Source organism: Panthera pardus, unplaced genomic scaffold, assembly GCF_024362965.1.
Source record: "Panthera pardus isolate Hobbes unplaced genomic scaffold, ASM2436296v1 HiC_scaffold_11, whole genome shotgun sequence".
NCBI classification, from domain to species: domain Eukaryota; kingdom Metazoa; phylum Chordata; class Mammalia; order Carnivora; family Felidae; genus Panthera; species Panthera pardus.
Genome location: NW_026526666.1, coordinates 79003213 through 79026767, shown reverse-complemented (window position 1 = coordinate 79026767; position 23555 = coordinate 79003213). Strand labels below are relative to the sequence as shown.

At 57.9% G+C, this 23555-nt stretch overlaps 1 protein-coding gene and 1 long non-coding RNA gene across 4 annotated transcripts; one reads left to right on the top strand and one right to left on the bottom strand.

The window, feature by feature from the left end:
* Nucleotides 1-544: 544 nt before the first annotated feature.
* COL8A2 (collagen type VIII alpha 2 chain) lies at nucleotides 545-23049 on the bottom strand. 3 transcript variants are annotated; one of them, XM_019430252.2, is made up of 4 exons: nucleotides 22918-23040; nucleotides 14996-15040; nucleotides 5299-5507; nucleotides 545-4764 (listed from the first exon to the last, which is right to left on the bottom strand). In XM_019430252.2, the coding sequence occupies exons 3-4, from the start codon at nucleotides 5489-5491 to the stop codon at nucleotides 2846-2848; spliced, it is 2112 nt and encodes a 703-aa protein (XP_019285797.1). In that variant the 5' UTR covers nucleotides 5492-5507; nucleotides 14996-15040; nucleotides 22918-23040; the 3' UTR covers nucleotides 545-2845. The 3 variants fall into 3 exon arrangements, with proteins under 3 accessions (XP_019285797.1, XP_019285799.1, XP_053753544.1); XM_019430254.2 differs by lacking the exon at nucleotides 14996-15040 and having other exon boundaries at nucleotides 22918-23049; XM_053897569.1 differs by lacking the exon at nucleotides 22918-23040 and having other exon boundaries at nucleotides 14996-16343.
* On the top strand, nucleotides 7527-13098 carry LOC109255501 (uncharacterized). The gene is made up of 2 exons (XR_002075262.2): nucleotides 7527-7650; nucleotides 12402-13098. It is a non-coding gene; the product is annotated as an uncharacterized LOC109255501 (long non-coding RNA).
* Nucleotides 23050-23555: the final 506 nt, after the last annotated feature.

Below are 23555 nucleotides of genomic sequence, written 5' to 3'. Positions count from 1 at the left end.
CCAGGACAGCACCTCCAGTCGTGCCTTCAGCAGCGGGCCTGGCACTGGCCCCACCCTCAGGATCAAAGGTTCATAATTTCATTCATAATTTGTATCAAATGTTGAAACTTGGTCCTTGGGATTCTGAGCCAGCTCTCATGCTCTCCCACCCCTAAGAGCTTGCAGGAATGTTCCAGAGAAGCTCAAACCATCTCCCCCAGCTCCAATCCCAATCACTGCCTTGCTTTGGTTGCTTAAAATGCCTCTTGGCATTTACTTGGTGCAGAGCCTTAGGCAGCTTAGGAGCATCCAGCATTTGTGATGTGGTGACAGAACCCATGGCTGGGGGCCTGGGGAGCAATGCATGCTCCTTGAGAGAACGCGTAGAACCAGAGCCCCAGAGAGTTCCCTGGATGCCTTATGAAATCCAGAGGCTTGAGATGCCTCCACATCAATGCCAGTTCCTGCACAGCACTGTTTTATACAACAGGTTTTATTGAGGTGTGTCAATACAGTCAATACTGCTGTTTTTCTTTTCAAAAAGAAGTCCTATGGTTTGTTTGGGTTTTGTTTTTTTTTTTTTTTTTTTTGATTCCCAAGTGTGTTTTTCCCAAATCTGTGACACAGGGCACATAATAAGTATGTAGAGAACTAAGCTTCATATACCAAGTTAGAAATGAAATCACTAATGAAAACATTTAAACCTTAATCTTAAAAAAAAACAACCAAAAAAAAAAAAACAACAACAACAACACAAATCCTAGAAATCAGAATATAAAAATGCACCAAGGTACTGTAGTTTTCATAGTTAAAACTTGGCATTGTTTATCAAAGCTGGTCAGTTAAGTGGACACCTGGAATTAAAATCCCATAGACATTTCAGAAACATCAGCCACCCCTCCCCAAAGGCTTCAGGAATGACATTTAGCAGAAGCTCAGCTCTATGAAATAGCTTTTTCTGGCTCCCCCAGTGCCCTCCTTAGGCCCTGAGCAATGCCCCCCCACCCCACCCCCGAGAGCTGATGAATTTCTGCCTATCAGAACCCCTCCCTGACTGGTCAGATGGTGGTGGCTTCGGCTCAGGAAGGAGGGTGAGCAAGGGACCCCACCAAGCTTGTTTTGAGACTCCTCCCTTCTCTTGGGTATCGGGAATCAAGAAATCCACCACAAACCCCAGCCAAAACCTATTAAAGTGTCACTTGGCAGCTTTGGGTTTCCCTTCTTTTGAAAGACAAAGCAAGCAGTCAAATGGCCTACTTTGTTGGGAGAAGTGGGTCGGGGAGGGAGGCCTGGCGAGGGGCCCAGGGCACCGCAGCTCAGTGAGCCAGAAGTCAGCCCCCACCCTCCCATTTTCAGCATGGACAGTCTGGCGTTGGCCAGTACTGGAGCAGTGTGAGACCACATTGGGTGACCCAGGTTCACACTTGGTACAGACAAATGGGCTGTCCTGGGGAGAGCTGAATGGACAGGCCTGGAGCCACCGGGGAAAGTGGCCAGCTTTGTCCCAGCACTAATCTCTGCTTTATCTACTGAGCTTGAACTAGGGGATGGGAGGGGCAGGAATCCTGCCTATTTCCTACAGGTGGGGGCTCTGCTTGGGGAAAATGGCAGAAACATCCAGAGTCAACTCATCCCAAAGGAGCCTATTGGCACCCTTTTTCTCAGAGCCTCAGCCTTCTGGGCCCTAATCCTGCTTAGAACAGGAAATTGGAACCAGAGGGTGGAAGGAGAGGAAGCCCCCTCAGATTAACCCCTCTGGTAGACACACATACCCTCCACATGGTTCTTGTTAAGGAGAAGCAGGCGGGAGCCTTCTTCATCCCAGAGCTTGTGTGTACCTTGTTCTGAGGGCCAAAAAAGAGGCTCTCTGCCTTGGGGACACTCAGGCTGAGTGTGGCAAGGACACCTTACAATTTTGTATGAAAACATCAGCCCTCTGCCAGCAGGTGAAAGGAGAGAAAGGGAGGACACTCGTGTTCACTGACGGTCGCTCCTGCCTCGTGCCTGCTGCGGCAGTCCCTAAGGGCCTGTGCAGCTGCCCTTACACTGAGCAGAGCCAGTTGGTGGGAGCAGGCTGGGAGTTGGAGATGAACATGAGGGGCTGCCATCCTGCCCCAGGTCCGTGCCCCTCCTGTCACAAACCACTGCTCCTGTGGCTGCAGCTGCAGAAAGGGGGCTGGCCATTCCCAGGAGCCTGCAGGAGGGGCCACACACCCTGGACAGGCCTAATGCCACAGCATCACCCTGGGGTTGCAGCACTGGCAGGGTGTCCACACTGGCCACCTCAATGCCCCCCCACCCTTTGCTTTCCCCCGAAAGCAAAAATTCTTCAGGGGACCCACCGTCATCTGCTGGAGGTCCCGGGAGAGCTGGAAGGGCCCCAGCCAAGATCCGAGGGTGGCCATGCCTCATTCCTTAAGCAGGTGCCATCCAGAGGCCAGCAGGAAGGGCAGGGCTTGGGCCCATGTCTCCCTGGGAAAATGGCATGGGGGGGCACGGGCCCCTCTCAGCTCTGACTCCGAGAAGCAGCATCCTTCACTGCCCAGCAGAGCCCAGGACTCCCAACGAGGCAGGGGTCTCCGACAGCCAGGCTGAGCGTCCTGGGGCCCTGCCTGCAATGGGGGTGCAACCCCAGCACTGCACAGACACTTGGGGGAGAGGAACCCAGGCCAGCCTCTTCCAGGAACCACCTCAGCCTGCATGGAGGGAGAAACCGAATCCATCTCCTTGGGCCAAGGCCACGGCTGCCTCTGTTTCCGCGTGTGTTCAGCCTTTGGTTTTTTTCTTTAAATGGAGGTTCTTGTAACGGAGAAGGTCTCTCTACCACTAAAGAGGAGGAGGCCAAGGCGGCAAGGCCCCCGTGGTGTTATGTGGGGCAGAGCAAGAACCCTGAAAAGGAGGAGTGGATATACTCAGTGGAGTAGAGGCCGTTGGCCTGGTCCGACGGCATCTGCACCCAGACCTGGTCGTTGGGCCGCAGCTGGAGCACAGCCCCGCCAGATGCCTGGTCCAGGTAGCCCTTCTTGTATTCATCGTAGGTGTACGTTGCTGGCACGTTGTTCTTGTACAGGGCCACCCACACATTGGTGCCCTTGACGTGCACGTGGTAAGCAAAGTAGTAGACCCCGCCCACAGGGCAGGTGAAGATGCCAGTGGCTGGGTTGTAGCCACTGTGGCCATTGTAGAGAGTCCGGTCAAATTTAACAGGCATGCCGGAGGCGGGAAAGGGCGAAGTGAGCACAGCGGTGAAGGCAGGCGTTGTGTGGGCCGACAGCTCGCCCAGCCCAAACTGTGGCTTGCCCCCCTTGCCCAGCACAGCGCCCTCCACTCCACCATTGGGCAGGTGCAGGCCGGCGATGCCAGTCTCATCAAAGGCCCCGGGGGCTCCAGGGGGACCAGGTGGCCCGGGAGGCCCAGGAGGGCCGGTGAGTCCTGGGGAACCGGGGACCCCAGGAGGCCCTGTAGGCCCAGCCACTCCGGGTTCCCCCACTTTCCCCTCTCCAGGGGGTCCTGGCAAGCCCGGTTCACCCTTCAGGCCTGGCAGTCCCTGGGGCCCAATAGGACCTGCTGGGCCCTGGAGACCTGGGATTCCTGAGGGGCCCCTCAGGCCGGGCTGCCCAGGAAGCCCCAAGTCACCCTTCTGCCCCAGGGCTCCTGCCACCCCTGGTCCCCCAGGGCGGCCTGTGAAACCAGGCTCACCTTTGGGCCCAGTAGGTCCAGGGGGTCCATGGGCCCCAGGAAGTCCTCTCTCTCCTGGGAGCCCAGGTTTCCCAGCCAGGCCACTAGGCCCCTGGTCACCCCGAATACCAGGCACTCCTGGGGGTCCTCCAGGCCCTGCCTCCCCCTTGGGCCCAGGGGGCCCACGTCTGCCAGGGAGCCCTGCAGACCCTGGAAGTCCCGGGGGGCCCCCAAGGCCTTGTGGGCCCTGCTCCCCTGGCTCCCCATCCTCACCTGGCTCACCCCTATCCCCCAAGAGTCCTGGGACCCCAGCTGGGCCCCTGTCCCCCTTAGGGCCTGGCAGTCCTGGCACCCCATAGCCAGTGGGGCCTATCAGGCCAGGGGGGCCCCGGGTTCCTGGTTCCCCTTTGGCCCCTGCTGGGCCCTGTGGCCCTGGTACCCCTGCCACCCCTGGTATCCCCACACCATCCACACCTGGGGGCCCTTTTGGGCCCAGAGGCCCTGGCTCCCCCCTGGGTCCTGGCACTCCAGGAGGCCCCGACTCACCCTTATCTCCTGGGGCCCCAGGAAGCCCATCCAAACCCGGTTTGCCCAAGCCAGCTGGACCAGGGAGGCCAGGTGGTCCAGGGGCACCTCCCTGCCCTGGGGCCCCAGGTAGCCCTGGCTGGCCTACTCCATTATCCCCCTTGAGGCCTCGATCACCTGGGGGCCCAGGCTCCCCCTGGGGCCCTGGCTCCCCTCCGAATCCTGGGGGCCCTGGCACTCCTTGGGGGCCTGGCTTCCCAGGGACAGCAATGCCTGAGGGTCCAGGGAGGCCAGGCGGTCCTGGGGGGCCCCGGAGACCCTGGTCCCCTCGTATCCCCGGCTCTCCCCGAAGCCCTGGCTGCCCTGGTGGTCCGGCCTTGCCCGGGAGCCCCGGGGGACCAGCCTTGCCCATCCGGGAGAAGCCAGGGGGCCCAGCAGGGCCAGGCTGTCCATGTAGCCCTGGCTTTCCAGTGCCTGGTTTTCCTGGGAAGCCAGGAGGGCCAGGGGGCCCCCGAGGCCCAGGCTTCCCAGGTGGACCAGGCTCGCCTTTCAGGTCCATTGGCAGCAACGGTAGAGGCATTTCTGAGGGAGAGAGAGAGAAGGGGCAGTCAGGGGCCTGGCCAGTGGAGACGGTTGGACCCTTCTACCCACTCCCCCATGGGGTACACTACATCTGCTCATAAAGGCCACACCCCGTCTCCCCTTCGTGTGTACATGGGTGATGGAGTTTAGGGATGGTCCAGTGGCCATCTTGGGGGCTCCTAGCACCCAACCTACCCAGGTCGATCCTTCCCAAAAACTTGGGTGACTCTCATCCCCGCAAGACCTGGAGGGGGAGAAATGGCCGCCAGGTGGCGCCAGCAGCCCTCCTTAGAACCAGTTGCAGCGGGGCGCCCCTACTTCCGTCCCTCCCCCTCCCCACCCCACCTGAAGATCACCTCTGCCAGCCACCCACTTCCGGCCCCTCGGAGAGCCGAATCCCCAGACCGGCGTCAGGAAGAAAAGGGAAGGGGAGAAGGTCTCTGGTGGAGACGGAGGGGCTGTGGCTGAGGGCCAGGGAGGAGCCGGTGAGGGTCAGGAGCTGTCTGAGGCCCTGCGGGGCGGGGAGGCGCTCACCCAGGTACTGGCCCTTGCCCTCGCGGAAGGGCGGCCCCACGGGTCCTTTGTGCATGGGCTGCACGTACTTCACGGGCGCGTAGCCCGCTGCCCCGCCGGCCCCGCCTCCGGTGGCCGCCCGCGGTCCGCACCCCAGCAGCAGCAGCGACAGCAGTGGCAGCAGCGAAGATAGGGGCGTCAGAGCCCCCCGCATGGCGTCCGCGGGCGTGCTGCAGTGAAGAACCGAGACAGGCCATCGAGCCAGCCCCCGGGTGGCTTAGCACCAGACCCAGGGGCTCACAAAAAGATCAGAATGTACACCTTCCAGAGCACCCATCTGACCTCGGCACACCTCTGCTAAAAACCCTTTGATGATAACACCCACTACCATGTGCTGGGCTGGCTTTCTGCCAGGTACTGGGCTGAGTGCTCCAGAGACAGGAACTCACTTAATGCTCTCAATACTTTAACAAGTTATTATTATTGTCATCCCCATTTTCCAGATGACAAAACTAAAGCAAAGGTCAGCAGAACTGGGGGCTAAGGTCTGTCTGACTTCACATTATGTTGATGGTGCCCTTCTGGGGCTCCCCTCTGCCTTCAGGATCCTCTGTGGTGTCTGGCATGGCATTCAAGACCTTTTTAAATCTAGTCTGTGCCTGTGGCTCCGACCCTATCACCTACCACCCCTGTCTCTCCTCCTCCTCTCCACCATACCTTTGCCCCAGACATGAGGCAGCCTCACACTTCTGGGCCTTTGCCCCTGCTGTTTCTCCACCTGCGATGTTCTTTCAATTTCCTACTCATCCTTTAAGGCCTTTGGGAAGCTGTCACCCCTTCTTCTATAAAGTTAACCCCTCACTCCTTCACGTCCTGACCTAGCGCTGTCACAGCACTTAGCTCAGCTCTGAGAACAAGGCCTGTCCAACAAGATGTGGACACCCAGCCTACGTTTTCTACTCGCCAGCTGGAGTTTCCACTCTGTGAACCTCACTTTCCTCATGGGACAAGATGTCCACACAAAAACACATACCCAAATGTTCATGGCGACATTATTCCTAACAGCCACAAAGTAGAAACAGCCCAGATGTGCATTGGACAGATGATGGCATGACCATACGACGGAGTATTATTATTCAGCAATAAAAGTAAAGTACTGCTACGTGTCACATTACAGGAAAACCCTGACAACATCATGCTAAGTGAGGAAGCCAGTCACAAATTGTATATGATTCCATTTATATGAAGTGCCCAGAAAAGGTAAATGTAAAGAGACGAAAGTGGGCTAGTAGTTGCTGAGGGCTGCTGGAAGGGGGAAAGGGAGTGACCACAATGATGGGTACAGGGTTTCCGGTAGGGATGATGAGAGCATTCTAAAACTGACTGTGGTAAAGGCTGCCAACGGCAAATACATTTAAAAAAAACCATTGAATCGGACACTTTAAAAGGGGCAACTGTTACGATGTGTGAATTGTATCTCAATAAAGATGTTATTTTTATTTTATTATTTTAGAGACAGCATGCGCATGAGCAGCGGGGAGAGGGGCAGAGGAAGAGAGAGAGAATCTCAAGTAGGTTTCATGCTCAGCGTGGAGCCCCACGTGAGGCTTCATCCCACGACCCCGTGATCATGACCTGAGCCAAAATCAAGGGTTGTACGCTCAACCAACTGTACCACCCAGGCGTGCCAAAGACGTTATTTTAAAACGCTGGACTAACAACCCGCTTCTCAGGGCTGCCGTGATGAGAGGCGATACTGTACCTGCCTCTCAGTGGGCACCCATCAATGTTGGAAGGAGAGACTACCCAGCATTTTGCACATGCGAGGCAAGTCCCTCCCCTGCCTCCCTGCTCTGGGCTCCTCTCACCCCCAGGGGCCTCTCCACACATGTGCCTGAGTGCACGAGGGGTTTGGGGGTGGGTTATGTACATCCAGGATGCGTGTGGGGAGCAGAGCCCTCCCTGGTGCTGGGCTGAGTCTAGAGGTGCTCAGTATCACACAGAGCTTCACAGGAATGGATGCAGAGCTCAGGAGAAGGCCGGTGAAGCTGCCAACCCAGCTCTGCCATCAACCGGTTTTGTAACATTGGGCCTGTAGGTCCCTCAAGCTCCCCTGAGCCTCAGAACAGTAACAATAACGTCCATCACCTGTGGGGCTCCCCAGCCCAGAGCTCTGCAGGCTCCGTCTCACAGGATCCTCTCAGTGACCCCTGGGGCTCATACAGTTATTATCCCCATTTTATAGATGTAGAAACAGAAGCTTGGACTAGAAGAATCCTGCCCAGGATACAGCCCTCCACACAGGCCGCCTGTTCTGTCTGCACCACGATTGATGCCAGGACTAAGGCTGCAGACTCTGGGCCCGGCCCTCAGGTAAGTCCCGCTGATGGAGGCTCTGGCTGGCACTGCCCTAACATTTCAGCCCTGAGAGGCTTGCTGGTCCTGTTTTCCACATGAGGAAGCACGTGCGGTCTGAACCTAAACCTGGAGCCCCAGCCCCTAACCACCGTATTGTCCCACCTCTCTGGCATGGGATAAGGGCCCTCCTGCACAGGCCACCTGCACCGGGCAGGGGCCCTGGAGTGGGGGTGCTCACCCATGCACACAGCCAGAATGTTCTGCCTGGTGGGTGGGCAGGGGTGTGAGGGAGCAGGCAGAGGGGGCAGAGCTTGTAACAAGAAGCAGGGGGAGGCAAGGGGGCCGTTCTGGCCTGGTAGGCCAGAGGCCACGGTCATGGCACTGTCACAGGAGGAGTCAGCACAGCCCTGGTTCTGGGAGCCCTCACCCTCTTCCCATGCTGAGCTGAGGCCTCACTGGGGTAGGGGGTGATGGAGGGTGAGGCAGCCTCGGGTTTAGCTGGAAAGATGCTTAAGGCAAAGGACTGTGCGGGAGCACAGGCAGGCAGGACACCGAGGCAAAAGTCCCAAGTCCAGCCAGGAGCCCAGGCAGGACCCCCCAGCCAGCTCCCCATCTTACAACCTCCTTGGCAATGCGGATCTCTGGGAAGCGTCCCCTCCACCCTCACACCCTGTGGCTTCCTAAACTCGCCCTGTCCCAGCACCTCCTGCACTGTGCCCCCTCCACTGAGGGTGATAGATCTGCTGCAGGACCCCAGAGCTGACGTCTCCTCTAGAGTGAGCCGGGGCTGAGTGAGGATGACAGCTCACTGCAAGCAGACCTCCAGCCTAGTGCTTTGTTCAATGAATGATTTCATTCCCTGGGGGGCGCTTGAGGGGCTCAGTCTGTTAAGCATCCTACTTGATTTTGGCTCAGGTCATGATCAGGGTTTGTGGGATCGAGCCCTGTGTCATGCTCTTCACTGACAACACGGAGCCTGCTTGGGATTCTTTCTTCCTTTCTCTCTGCTGCTCCCCCCGCCCCCCCACCCCCACCCCCGCCGCTTGCACTCTAAATAAACATTTAAAAATAAATAAATAAATGATTTCATTCCCACAAGGCCCCTGGGAAGGAAGAGCCCCCCCCCCCCCCATACACACACTCTTCTTTCTGGAGATAGGGAGCCTGAGGATTGGGGAGGTACAGCGATGCACACCAGGGCGAGAGCTGGCAACCAGGATTTGAGCAGAGGTCTGTGAGAACCAGCAGGGGGAGGCAGACAGGAGAGGGCAGCCCCTAGACAGACAGAGAGGCTCCAGACTGCCTGTGGGTTTGGGGAGAGAACATCACTCCAGCTCCTGGAGGGGAGGCTGGCCTCTGCCAGTCCAGTGGGGGCCGGGGAGTGGAAGCAAGCCCATGACCTTGAGAAGGGGTGTGCTGAGCCTGTTCTCAGGGCTGCGGAGAGAAATGATGCCCCTGGAGTGGCACATTGCGGCAGCCTCCTGGGACAGACTGCCCCCAACCCAGCCACCATCAGACCCAGGGGTGCCTGGGTGCCTCCAAGCCCCCTGCCTCCTTTCCACCATCACCCCTTTCCTGCCCCTCGCCCCCCTCCCGCGCCACAGGCTCCCTGAAGCTCTGTGGCTTCTGAACACTCGAGTCTCCAGATTTTTACTTATCCTTGGACATCCAGGGAGCCTATCGGATGCCTGCCCTGGTCCCAGCTCTGTGTTCCTCTCTGGCCTTTTCACTCTCTGTCCCCGCCACATTCTCCCCACTCCATGCCCAGCACCGGACTTGGCTGGTACACAGTGACACTCCATAAAAGTTGGATGACCTCAAGTCACCATCAAGTTTAAAGACCGTGCCAATAACTCACTCAGTCCTTTCCTCAGACTTTGTACCTGTCACACTGCCCTGGGAGCCCCCTCCCCAGGCCAGAGGGGTGCAGGTAGGCTAGATTGGGAAGAAGTGGGAACACTCACATTGTCCCAAAGGACTTCAGCTAAGAACAGCCTGCACAGGGAACAGAGGTGCAGAGAAAAGAACCATTCATTTGCTAGGAGTGTCGGGGTTCAGGGGAGGGCCCTGAGGCTCAAGGCCGGCTCTGCTGTGTGACCTTGGGCAAGCCATCACCCTCTCTGGGGGAACACAGGAGTCAGGGCAGATGGGAAGAGGCTGGGCTGGCAGGGGCGGGAGGTGGGGTGCATAAGGAGACGCTGATTCAGGGGATTGAGTGGTGGCGGCAGCAGGGTAGACGCGGTGTTTGGACAGCTGCAAGTCCTTAGCGGGGATTTCCCCCTTTTCAACAAATCCCCGTAAAACAGCGTTTTGTCCAAGTCAGCGTTTTGTGGCAGCCTGGGCCTCCTCCCGGGGCGGCCAAGGAAGCTGGCTGGGAGTGCAGAGTGCTCCAGGGTCTTTCAGACCAATGCGGGGTTGGGGGGGAAGGACTGGGTGCCGGTAGGAAGAAGTGGCACAAATATAGACCCCTCTCTCCTGGACATGGCTGCAGGAAGGGAAGAGACCTCAGCTAACAGTGACCCCTCCCCACCAGTCCCCTCTCAGAGGGTCTGGTCCCAGGGGTGACCAGCAGAGGGGACCCGGGCGATCCTACGTAATGTAAAGGCCTGCGCACTCCCCATCCCACTTCACAGATGAGCTGCCAGAGGCTCAGATAAAAAGGGGGGCTGAGGGAGAAGGCTCCTAATGGACCATGCAGGGGTGGGGCTGGTGTGGCCCTGGCAGCCCCCCTCCCGGTGTTGGGGGGTGGATGGAGCTCAGCCCTGCACAGGCTCCTATGCTCCAAGCCCCCCACCCCAGACGGGCTGCAGCGGCAGGCGGCTGCAGCGGGGGGAGCTCGGGGAGCGCTCAGGCAGCCCCGGGGCCTGGCCAAACCACAGGTATGTTATGAGACGCTTCCTGTTGTGGAGACATTTCTGCGGGATCCGGCTGCCCCGCTTGCTCCCCTAGTACCTCCTGTCTCCCCACTCACCCAGCCTCCCTCTCTGCTCTCTCCCTGGGTCTCTGGCCCGGACTCATTTCTCTCTGTCTCTCTCTCCAGCCCTGTCTCTGCCACCTCAACAGGTGAGCAGCATTTCTTGCTCAGGCTCTCTCTCTCAGGGGTCCAGCCCTGGGGACCCCTAAAGCTCTCCTAGGTTCTGGCAGCCCCTGGACTCCCATTCCGGCACAGCCACTTATGAGATGTGTGATCTTGAGCAAGTGACTTAATCTCTCTGAGCCTCAGTGTCCTCACATGTGAAAGGATTAACTGAGGTGATCTGAGTCACTGGCCCCTCCAGGTGTGCTGTTCTGTCCTGCTGCCCTGATGGCCAGGAAGTTCTCCCTTCAGTCTAACCTCAGTTTCTCTTGCTGCAAAGCAACATCTCCTCCAACCCTTAAAAAACTCAGGTGGCTTGCTGCCAAAGGCCAGGACCTTACGAAAGTTCCAAAGTCAATTTTCTGGCCTCCCAGGCCTTTTCCCTGACCGCTCCGGAGATGAGACTGACCAGGAGTCCCACAGCCTGCTCAGGGCTGGGATGGAGTCATGGATCTCAGATGGGAACAGAGGGGCTGCCCTCCTCACCCACTGGGCATGATGCCCGCCCCACCCCCACCCAGCCGGGCAGCTCCGGACTCAGCCAGGGCTCCCTCCCTGGCCCCTCTGCCCCCTGCCTCTTTCCCAGCGGGTGGGAACTGGGGAGCTCTTTCCTGTCCTCCTTTCCTGCATCTCACATGAAAGGGGTGCTACCTACTCAAGGCCCAGCCGCCTCCATACCCCTTCCCCGGGGCTTCTGTCTGGGTCTGCCCCCCACCCCCACCCCATCTCCAGCCTCTACCTCACCTGTCCACACAGGCCTAACCACCCCCCCCCCCACCCCGCCGCCCCAGACACCCTCACCTCTCCCCAGCCTTCTCAGCCAAGCTCCTTGAAAGGACCATCTCTACCCCTCACCCCTGCGTGCTGCTCCCACCCCTCGCCTGGTGCCTCCTCCCCCCAGCACCAAATCCTGCCTGTGGCCCAGCTCTCCTCCCTCCTGGAAAGGCTCCTCCTCAGATTCTTCTCGGCTTCCTTCCCCTGCCCACTCTGCAGACCCAGGCTTGCCTCAAGGAGCTGGCTCAGGCCTCACCTCTTGTCTCTGGATGTTTCTCCTGCAATTTCCAGCTCTCACCAGCCCCACAGCCCCAGTCCCATCACCGAGGGCTCCCACATCGGCCTCCAGCTACAACCTCACTTTGAGCCTGACTCTTGTGTTCAACTCTGAGCTGAGCCTTTTCACCTGGCTGGCCCTCAGATACCTCCACCCAAACTGCTGTCATTATCTTCTCCCCATTACTGACATCCTTGCCTCTCCCACAGGCCCAGGCCAGATATCTGGACACCACTTCTGATCCTTCCTTCTTTACAGGGCAGTGAGGAATCTAGCCTGTACAATGCCTTCGCACAATTAGAAAAGGCTAGCCCTACTTCCAGCAGACTCAGATACTCTCATTGCCTTTCCTGGGTGCTCTTGTATAGTAACCAACATGCACAACTGTACATTTCCTTTACCCTTACACCCCCAGTCCAATCCTGTAGACTGCCTCCTCTATTTCTCTCACTTCTATTCCTTTCCCTTATTCCCCATAATCTGTGTCCTAACACAGACCCTGTACTCTCCCAACACACAGCCCCGACACATTCCAACCATTTAGTAAAGGTTTGTTATATAAAGTTGCCAGATCCTCGCCTGCATTATCATAGCAGCCTCTCTCCCACACTCACTCTCAGCTTCTCTGTTTTCCCACAGATACTCCAACAGCACTTCTTGAACTTTAGTGTGCATCAGATGGTTTGTTAAAACACAGGTTCCGGGGCCACCACCCCCCCCCAGGGATCCTGATTCAGTAGGTGTGGAATAGGACCCACCGTCTGCATTTCTAACCAGCTCCCAGGTGAGGTGATGCTGACCGTGTGTGGACCACACTTTGGCATGGCTCTGCCCATGGCCCTCCCCTGCTCTGGATTCTCCAGTGGCTCCCTAGTACCAACTTCATAAATGCCATGTTATTCCGCAATTCACGTGGCTTCCTGGAGAAGGAGGCCTACTTCAGACCCAGCAGGATGTGGACCAATTTAGATGGAGGAGGTGGAGAGGGCAGAGATTGATGGTGAGCCTGGCAAAACCCCAAGATCACAACGGTGGCGCCCACTCTGAGAGTCCGACGGAGGAGGAGGCCGGGACAGTCTGACTGTGGGAGCCATGTGGGTGTGTGCCATGCCCACCTGTGTCCCTTCCTCCGTGTCTCGGTGTCACTGAACCCAGATTCTCACCTGCCTGTCCATCTCAGTCATCTTCCGGGTGTCTCTCTCATCCCACCTCAGTGTCACTGTCCTATTTTTGCCTGTCTCTGTGACCCCATTTGTCTCTCTCCTCTCCTATGTCCTTGTACTTCGATCCCTGTCTGAGTTCCAGCCTCTATAATATAATCTCTAGCTGTCAGTCACTTGATGGGACCCTCTGAAAGGCCAGCATTTATGGCCTTAATGCTCATGCTAACATCAGGTATGTGTCTGACCTCCCCAGGTGGAGACTTGTGGAGCCCAGTGCCCCATACGCTGAGCTCTCTGTCCTTACAGATCAATAGGAGACTCTGACCCCCTCACATCTTAATGCACAGGCATGAGGATTGCTCCAAAACCAAAGAACTGCGTGGAATCTTGGACTTGGGGGTGTGAAGGGAGGTAGCCAGGCCAGGGCAGCGTTGCCTGGAGGCCATCTCATCATCCAGGTTGATGGCAGGACAGGAGCGCTGCCCCTGCCCACCTTGTGTCCCCTACCAGGTTTCAAATTTGCCAAGAGTCCCAATATCCCTCACCTCTGCAGGCGTGTCGCCCAGACCACAGGGACCTCAGTCTGAGAAGCAGCACTGTAAGCAGGCTGGAGAGACAGGTCAAAGCTCTAAGGTCCATAGGAGTAATGGTGGAACATTCCAAACTGAGCGCAGAGCTGAGAACATCTGGGCAAAGAAGAATAGGGGACCTCTGGGGTGGGGGCACCCCAGAGGCAGAGAACTGCACGTCTGGAATTGGACAGAGCAAGACACAGACTGGAGATAAAAATAGGGCTTCACCAGCCAGGTTGCTGTAGCCTGGATGAGGGCTGCAGACTCCCCGTTGGGGAAAACACACTTGGGAGTGAGAGGAGCCCGCTCCAGTCCTGGGCCCCAGCACCCTCACATCCAGGCACCCCAAACCTAGTGTTTTCCTCTACCCGCCTGCCTACCTTTGCCACACAGCCCTCTCCGCCCAGAATTCCCTTTCTTTCTCTTTCAAGCAAACATGTTATTCCTTATTTAAGACAGCTCAAATGCCGCCTCCTCCGAGCAGCCTTCCCTGCCTCCCTCAGGCAAAACAGCTACCCCTGCGTCCCTCTTCCTCCACCCCTACCTGACTAGGCTTGGCACACAGTAGGTGCTCAGTACAGTCTGCAGCCTGGGTGCTCCAGCTCTAGGCCGTTCTTCGTGGTTCTTCCAGAATGCTTTTCACCTCTGGGGTGTAGGGGGCTTGGGCTGACTCTCCCTCCCGCCAGGGATTAGGTCCACCTCTCAGGCCTCCAGCCTCTGCCCATCTCTGAGAGGAGAAGTCCCACCACTACCCTGGGGAGGAGCATCTTGGGGCAAAAACGTGTCCGGGGAGGTAGGAACAGCCATCTGGGGGCAGAAGAACCAGAAGAGGCCTGCAGTGGGCAGGACTCAGGGCAGTATGTGTCCTCAGACTGGCCCTGCCCTGCCAAGGGGCTCAGGCCTCAGCTGGTGACATCGCTCACTTCCCAGCAGAGGCCTTGAACTTCTGACCAGGACTGAACATGGAAATGTCCCCCCCCAGACCCAGCTGTGCCCAAGGTCCAGGCCGGGCCAGGCAGGGCCTTCACAGCAGCCAATCCCTCGCCTTCTGGTTCACATTTGCAGCCTTTTCCGGAGCGCCACCCGCCGCCCGCTGCCGCCTCACGCCTGCCAAGATTCCTGAGCCTTCGCGGCTTCCCCGCTCGGTGGCGGCAGCGGCAGCGGCGGCGGCGGCAGGAGGAGTCCGGCTGGGCTGGGAGGGGGCCTGGCAGGAGCACAGCCAGGCCACTGCACCCGGGCAGGCCAAGCAAACACAGGCTGCGCCAAGGAGCCGGGGCGAAATAGTTCACAAATGAGAAAAAGCTGCTTCCGAGTTGGGCTGGGGTTTTAAAAGCCCAGGCCGCAGGGAGCTGAGGTCACCTGCAAGAGGGGCTGCCCGCTAGGACACCCTGAGCCTGGGAGGGGCTTCTGCTGCAGCAGGCGGGAGCGAAGTTAGCAGCAAGCACAGGCCTCATCCGGCTGGGGCTATCAGCGAGCCCTGCCCCCAAATCTAGCTTACCTCTCAGGTCAGAGGGGCCTCTGAAGGTCCCAGCAAAGGCAAGGCCTGAGGATGAAAGAGAAACAGTGAGGAAGATGCCAGGAGCCGGGAAGCCTCCTGCCCTGGCTCAGCCACCCAGTGCCCACCGCAGGCCTCTTACCGGGAGCCTCTGCTGGAAATTGGCCCCAGTCTCAGCCCCTCGTCTCAGGGAGCCAGGATGAGTGCCCCACAATCACTGTCTTCCTTCATCTGTTCCCAGCACACTTGGCAATGCCCATGGGGTGCCTGGCCCTGGCTTGATGGAGTCCCTCCTGCCCTAGGGCCCAGGCTGAGGAAGCTTCTCTGTGTGCCAGGATCCATGCTGGAGATGTCCCTACTCTCTGCCACGCCCTGGGCTAGGGTGGCCCCTACTAGAGGCTACAGTTCCTGCCTGAGGAAGCTCCTCCTATGTGGGGAACCGAGGCTGGGCCTTGGGGGCACAGAAATGGCTCAGCCCCATGCACTTCCCTGCCCTAAATTATCTGGAGGCATCAGACAAGTGACCATCACACAATTGGCTAAGATCTCTGGGTTGGGGGAGCACAAAGCAGGGAACATTGCCTCCACCTTGAGTTTCCCCAGAGGCTTCATGTAGGAAGGGACTCTGGAAGTGGATCCTGAAGGGAGAGTAGGAGTCTGAAAGGCAGAGTAAGAAAAGGAACTTCAGGCACTAGGAAGCTGCTTGGCAGATACAGGGAAGGTCCAGAAGTGCCGTGGGCTGGAGAGGACAAGTAGGAGCTGAGAAGGCCAGGGCAACAAAGTGAGGAGCCTTGAATGCCATGCTTGCATTTCTTTGGAAGGCAGTGGGGAGCCACAGAAGGTTGTTGAGTGGGAAGGAGATGTGGTCAGAGCCCTGGATGGCCAGGTCCCCATTTCTGCCTCCATCAATCATGTCTAGTTCATGTCACACAGCTGGACACAAGGGAGCTGAGGCTGTAGTCCAGGCCCAGCTGTAACTCCGGGGTGGATAGGGAGGGGACACCTAGCCAGCCCACCTGGCAGGGAGGCCAGCAGCAGCGTCACTTTCTCCTCCAGCTGCTTGCTTGCCTTTGCCTGCTCCCATGGAAACTCTGACATCCCAGCCCCGTCTCTTGCTGCACAAGCAGCAAGATGCCAGAGCCAGCAGCTCCTAGGCCTCCCCTCTGACTCAGCTAAGACCTGCCTCAGTCCCTGCCACTGAACGCCATGACCCTTCACGTGGGTCGTGAGGCTACTCTCCGAGGGCCCGGCCCAGCTGATGAGGTTGAGTGGGAGGTCCTCACTGCCCAACTCAACCCTAGCCTCTCTGGCCACAGCCCCCAGCCCCACCATGAGGCTCAGGGAGGAGGAGTGGTTTATGTCAAATCTGGGCTTTGAAGGATGAACATGCATTTAATGGGGGGGGTGGCGGGGACAGGTGATAAGTCCAGGCCGAGGGAACAGCACGTGTGAGGGCGTGGAGGTGTGAAAGCCCTAAACGTATCCAGAGGATGGAAAAAAACAAACAAAAGAACTAACCAATCACAGCTAACATTTATTGTGCACCTATTATGTGCCTGGCTCTGGGTTCCTGTCGTGGATGATCTCATTTCACGAAGCAGGGTACTTTGCCTTCCCTTCTTACAGAGGGGGAAACCAGGGACAGAGAGGTTAAATAACTGGCCCAAAGACACACAGCTCATGAGGGATGGAGACTGAATTGGAACCGAGGCTGTTGTCTCCAAAGGGGCTCTTAACCTCTGCATTATACAGATGATTGGAAATGAGAAGGGCTAGCTGGTGTCAGCCTGAGAACATCAGAATCAGAGACCCTGGGCCCAGCCTAAAGCTGGCTCCCCACCCCCTCCCACGTTAGCATTTATGGACAATGGTCTCTAAACCCCAAGTACACTTTATGCCTTGGACATGGCACTAGGCATGCTCCTGGCACTACGTCATCAATTTTCATGTAAGCCTGGAAGGTGGGAATTGTCCTGTTCTGAGGAGGAACGCTAAGATCCAGAGGGGTGACATCCATTCTGCAAGGTTACAGGACTGGGAAACACAGGGGCCAGATCTTAACTTTGGTGCTTGCCCAAACCCCAAATGGCCAAACCCCTATATAGTTGGGGTTCCTGGAGACCTCAGCCATGGGTCTTTCTCCCCACTTCTCCTCCACGCCACCTGTGCTGCCTCAACCCAGATGGCAATGGGGACAGGCAAGGCTGGGAATAGGATGGGCAGCTACTGTCAAGGGCCTCAGGAACCTTCTCCAGTTGATCAAGGCTCCCTCAGTCCTACAAAATAGGAAGCAGGGGCGGGTGGGTGTGCCAGGGCAGTGCCCGGGCCTACTTCAATGGGACTCTGTTCTTAACCTCCACCCACAGCTGCCTTTCCTAATCTCCTCCTTGAGCCCCTCCCCTGGCGACATCTCCTCTTTGCACGGAGCCTGTTGCCAGCTAAATCCCAGGCCAGATGTGGGTGGGATAATCTGCACCCCCCAGCCCCCTGCCAGCTTCTCTGCAAAGGGCTCCCAAGGAGGCTGGCCAGGGTCCCAGGCCCACATCCCCATCCTAACTTTCCAAACTGAGGTGCTGATCGGCAAATGATCCACCTGTCCTGGAGATGGGCTCATGGAAGAAGTCCCCATTTTCCAAGCAGGCCCAGACTGAGAGTCTTGCTTGAAAAATCATGATGGGTGGGGCGCCTGGGTGGCTCAGTCGGTTAAGCATCCAACTTCAGCTCAGGTCATGATCTCACTGTCCCGAGTTCGAGCCCCACATCGGGCTCTGTGCTGACAGCTCAGAGCCTGGAGCCTGTTTCAGATTCTGTGTCTCCCTCTCTGTCTCTGCCCCTCCCCTGCTTGTGCTCTTTTTCTCTCTCAAAAATAAACATTAAAAAAAAATTTTTAAAGAAAAAAAGAAAAATCATGATGGGTTAAGAGCCCAACTGCATGGATTCGTCTCCCAGCCCTACCTCTTACTAGCATGTGACCTCACTCCTCTGTGCCTCAGCTGCTCCATCAGTGACATGGGATCAACTCCTATTCATGGAGCACGTGTAAGGATTCCATGAGTTAATTTCATATAATGAACTTCTCGTGGTATTTGGCATATAGGAACGTTCAATAAATGTCTGCTATTATTATTATAATTATCATCACTACAACCCCTCCCCAAAGCCCTGTGAGGTTAGTATTATAAACCCTATTTTACAGATGAAGAAACCGAGGCTCAGGGAGCAGTCACTTTCCCCAGGTCACTCAGCCAGTTAGTGGTGGATAGCCCCAGAGTCTGCACCTAAGCTGAGGGAGCCCACAGATGATGAGGACAGCTTCACAGCCCCCTGGAGCAGAGGCACAGTGGGGGCGGGGAGAAGGGGGTCCCCTCAGCCCCTCCTGCCTGACCCCCAGGAGCTCCCCCCTGCCCAAGTCCCTGTTGCCGTCCCTGCTGCCTCCGCAGGAGGGGACTCTGCATTCCTGGCTAAGCGGCCGGATTTGCTGTGCTCCCGGAACTATGAAAAGAATGTTTGCCACGAGCTGAGCCGTGGTCGCCTGTCAGAGGAGCGCGGCCTGAAGGGCCCACGCAGGGCTGCATGGCGGCCAGCACCAGCCGTGGTGGGAGGGAACAAGGCTAGACACAGAGAAAGCTTCTGGGGAGTGAGGGCTGTGGCCGCAGGGCAGGGATGCACACCACAGAGTCAGCCTCCAGGGATTGATTTTCCGGAGAGGAGAAATGACCCCTCCACCCCCCAGTCTACATCGCTCCTCGGCACAGGCTCTAAGGAGAGCCAGGGTGGCATCAGTGGCCCATCTCATAAATGGGATATGGGGCCCCAGAGGAGAAGTCACCTGAGATCACACAGCAGCCAGTGGCAGAACTGAGACCCAAAACCAGGACCCCTTCCTTCCAGAAGCTTCCCTCCCTTGTAGGGCCCACCAGAACCACTGTGGGCTCTTAGACACTAGAAAACACCATCCTAGGCCCCTCTCTTCCGGGCTCTTTGGGCCTGACCTTCTCATGCCTGCTACACCCCATGTTCCCCACCCCACAAAAAGCGCCTTGTGCTGTGAAAATGTCTGGGGGCACTGTGGATGCTCAACAGTTAAGTTTCCATCCCTTTCTCCACCAAATCAGGCCCCGGAGAGGGCAGTGACCCCCGGGAGGTTGGTGGGAAGCACATGAGTCAGGCATCCTCACAGACTTGGGAGTGAATCCCAGCTCAGCACTCAACAAGTTGACACTTGGCCAGATTATTGACCTCTCTGAATCTCCACTTTCCCCTCTGTTAAATGGGCCGCTGATTCTTGCCTTGCAGCACTGTTACAAAGACTAAATGAGACATGTGAACATAGGAACGGGCACACAGTAGGCACCCAATAAACTCTTACTGTTACCCTCCCCCAAGGGGACAGAAAGGACTGATGTTAGAGAAACTCAGGTGATAAAGTTCCTTCCACCCCAAGTCCTTGATGGTTCCTGCTAGTGGAGCAGCCTCTGGAAGGAAGGGAGGCTTGAGGCCAGGATCCTGGCCTCTGGTCTCAATTCTGCTACTGGGTGCTGTGTGACCTCAGGCAACTTCCTCTTTGAGTCTCCTTGAGCCCACCCCTGAGATGATAAAGCCGGCATGGCTCCCCCCACGAAGCACTAACCCTCTACCACCCCCTTCTGCCCTCCAAGAGCCAGGAATCTCAGCCAATCCAGGTGGCACGGGCACAGTCGCCTCCCAATTCGGACCTTTCCAAGAATCTGACTGGAAGCAGGACCAAGTCCTCCCACGTCCCTTCCCAGGATCCGTCCAGAGAGGTGCAACCAACACTGATCAGAAGTGTGGGGGAAAGTCCCAGGTGCTACACCCTGATGACACATGTGACTTGGGACCACTCCTTACCTCTCTGCAGGTAAAATGACCCTTGGAGACAAGCATTAGCATTCTCATTTTATAGATGAGGAAACAGAGGAAGCCGCTTACCCAGGGTCACATGGAAAGGAACCCAGGTCTGTCTGACTCCCAAGGCCACCTCTTCCGCTCACTGCACACACTGCCTTCACTCAAGACCCACTGCCCACACCCCAGGACCCTGGAAATGCCCACAGAACAGAGTGGATCCGGAATTCCCTTTCTGAGAGTGTGACTTCCCTGGCTGATGTCTGGCACCTGTGTATACACATATGGCCTCACACCCCTACTCGGGCTTCTGTACACACCCCAGGCCTCCCAGACACTACACCCCCAAACTCATGGCCACACTCAACACCCAGTCCCTCGCTATCTCAGCATACCAGACTCCAGGGTCCAAATCCATACCTCTCCTTCACCTGCCTCCACTAGAGACAGGCCACAATCACCCAGGAGAAGGGTCCTGGCTGACCCTGTCCTCACCCCCACAGCCAATCACCGAGGCCTGACCAGTCTCTCCCCTTACTGCTTCCTCTCATCCCCATGCCAGCCACCCACCTCGGCAGCCATTGCATTCACCCTCAAATGGGGCCAGCCTCCTCAGTGATTTCCTTGCCTATAAGATGCCTTTTTATCCTTGCCCCAGGAGCAACCACAGTGATTCCCAGACTGCATCATTGTGTGGCTCACACCCTTTCTCTGGTCAGGGCTCTTGGAAATCTGACCCCAAAGTAGTGCTCAGTCCCTCCCACTCATTCCCCTTCTGTGTGATCCACCAATTGCTCACTGTCCCCTAAGAGAACCTTCCCACCTCCATACCTTTGCACTTGCTGTTCCCTCTGACTAGGATGGCCTCCATTCCCCCTTTTCACTACCTGCACCTGTCAAAGTTCTCATTCTCCTTGAAAGCCCTAGCCAGAGTCACCTCTTTGGTGTTGCCTCCTTGATAGGCCCTCCCTCCGGCACTTTGGCTTGCACGGTGCCTCCCTCTCATGTACCTCGACAGACACTTTGAGACACAGCTGCACCCCATATGACAGGCCCCTGTGCCTCTCCGGTTCTCCACTCCAACTCTAAGTGCCTCGGGCCACAGATGGGACCCGCTCATCTGAGGCCCCATGGTCCCATAAGGGGAGCCCCCCATGCCTGCTGCTGGGGGGTCTGGAGTGGGCTGGGGGGCCAGCAGGGCTGGGAAACTGGGGCTCTGCCAACCTTTGGTCTGGCTCAGACCAGGAGCAGAGGAGGTAGTGAGGGGTGGTTAAGCTGACAGCCCTGTTTGGTATCTTTCCCCTCCCTCTTGCTAGCAGACAAATTCACTTCCATTTTTTCTTTCCTCTTCCACTGAGCCAAAGAGCAGAAACGCTCATTTTCACTCTGGTGGACAAAGTGAAACCAGAGGGAGAGACCCTGGTGAGTGTGCCTGAGTGTGTGAGCGTGTGTGTGAATGCGTGTTGTCCTGAGTATGTCTGGCTGGGCCACATGGGGCCTGTCATGTGTCTGTAGGAGTTTGGGTGTGTGTGTGTGTGTGTGTGTGTGCGCGTGCACACACGTGCCCTGTCATTTCAGCATCTGTGGTGGTGTGTGTTCAGTAGAGCATGTTCACCTGTGTGGTTGTGCATGACTGTCAGTGGGAGGGAGTGTAGCTGTGTGTGGCTGTGAATGTGTCTGTGGTATGCCCTCATCGTTCTGGGATGACTGTCCAAGGATCTGTTAGTGGTCACCAGCCCAGCGAGAACCCAGTGGAGGCATCTATGCCCCGACCAAAACCGCCAGCTCCCCTGCAGAGTGGGTGCCCACCAGACCCCCCCCCCCCCCCCCCGTCCCGGGCTCTAGAATGGGCTCCCTGAGGGCACTCCATCTGCTCAGGGCAGTGAGGGTCAACGCCCAGAGAGAAACCCCAGCCACCCCAGCTCCCCACCCTTTCAAATGACCATGGCAGCTCCCCAGAGGTGGCCTTTGCTAAGGGCACTCTGAGGAGGGGATGGACCCTTGCCAGCAGACAAGGACAGGGGTCTTAGCAAGAGGCACTGAAGCCAGACGAGAGGAAACACTTCTGGGTTGCGAGGGACCCCTGACGGAGGCCTGTGTGGAACCTAGCATGTTCTCACACACACTGGGGGTCTCACCCAAGCACCCACCGACACACATTAATAAACTGGCAGACACTCACTGTCCCCCTCGCATCGCGCAAGTGCACACACTGACAGGCGCACACACTGGTACACACGTACACGCAACAAGCAAACTCAGAGAGTTTGCCCTTCCCCAGCTGACCACTTCTGGGGAATGGGGAGCGAACCGGGCTTCTCCACCCAGGGACTCCCGGGGCTACCCCGTCTCCAGCCTCTGGACACACACACTGGGGAGGCTGTCCTGGGGTCCTTAGACCCCAGTCCCTCTGGGCCAAGCAAGGGCCCTCTCATCCCTGCAAGTCTCGGTTCCAAGCTGGGGCAGGGGGATGCTGAGCCTCAGTCTCCAGTTTGGGGGTGCTGCCAGAACACCTACAATAGGAGGGACCTGGGGGCAGAAGCAGAAAAACAGAGGAACTGGAAGGTGGCCAGCAAGCCAGGAATGGCAGAGAGATGGAGAGAGGGGGAAGGGAGAAGCTGAGGGGTTTCCCCTGCCCAGGGCTAGAGGGGGGCTTTAAGGCCCCTCACCCCTCCTGTCTCCTCCACCGCCCTGTGGGGGAAGCTTTGTCGCTCTCACTTCGCAGGTGGGAAGGGAGACTCCCAGAGGTGAAGTGATGTGCCCAGAGCCCCATCATCTGGGATTCCACCCGCAGTCTGATGCTGGAGCCCCCACTTCTGGGAGAGGAAGGGAGGAGAGAGCTTTATCCGGGAATCTGCCTGGGGGAAACGGGGCACAAGGAACGGCATGGGCTCTCTCATCCTAGCGCCGACACTCTGGCCCGAGGTCCCATCCCGTCTCCACGCCACGGCCCAAGTCGCTGATCTCGCTGTCCCAGACAATCTCAGGGGCAGCCTAGGCCGGGTCCTGCCCTCGGGAGCCCCCAGCCCCGGAGTCCGAGCCAGCCTCCCGGCCTTTACCTGCAAGGGCGGCCGCCGGGCGCCGCTCCCTGCCCTCGAGGGCCGCCCCGGGCGCGCGGGCTCCTGGCAGGGGGTGTCGTCGAGGTCCGCGCCGGCGGGGCTCCGCGTCGCTCTGCCGGCCGCCCCTCGCGGCTGCCGGAGTGGGCGGGCGGCGCGGGGTGGGGGGGGCTGGGGCGGCGGGAGGGGCGCGGCGGGGCGGGGCCTCCACCCTCCTCTTTCCACAGCCACGGCCAAGGCCCGCGCCCCGCCCGGCCAAGCGCGCGCCCTGCCGGGGCCTCGACGTGCGCCCCCCGCCCCCGCCCCGGCCTCCCTGGGTCCCAAGCTGAGACCCCACACACCCGCGCGTCCCCTTTCATCCTCGCGCACCCTGTATCTGGGTCTGGGCCCTCTGCCCAAGAGGGCTACCGTCCAGGGGGACACAAACCTGCCACTGAGAAGAAGGGCAGGGGGGTGGCCAGTGCGGGGATGGGGCAGCACAGGAGTGTGGCCCATAAACGAGCAGTCCACAAAGGCTTCCTGCAAATGGTGACCTAAGCTGAGGGCGTAGGTCTTGGGGCCCTCAAAGGAATGGAAGGAGGAGCAGTCGTGAGCTGCACATTGGGTTTAGGGAGGTGAACCTCTGTGCTCAGAGGCAGGCA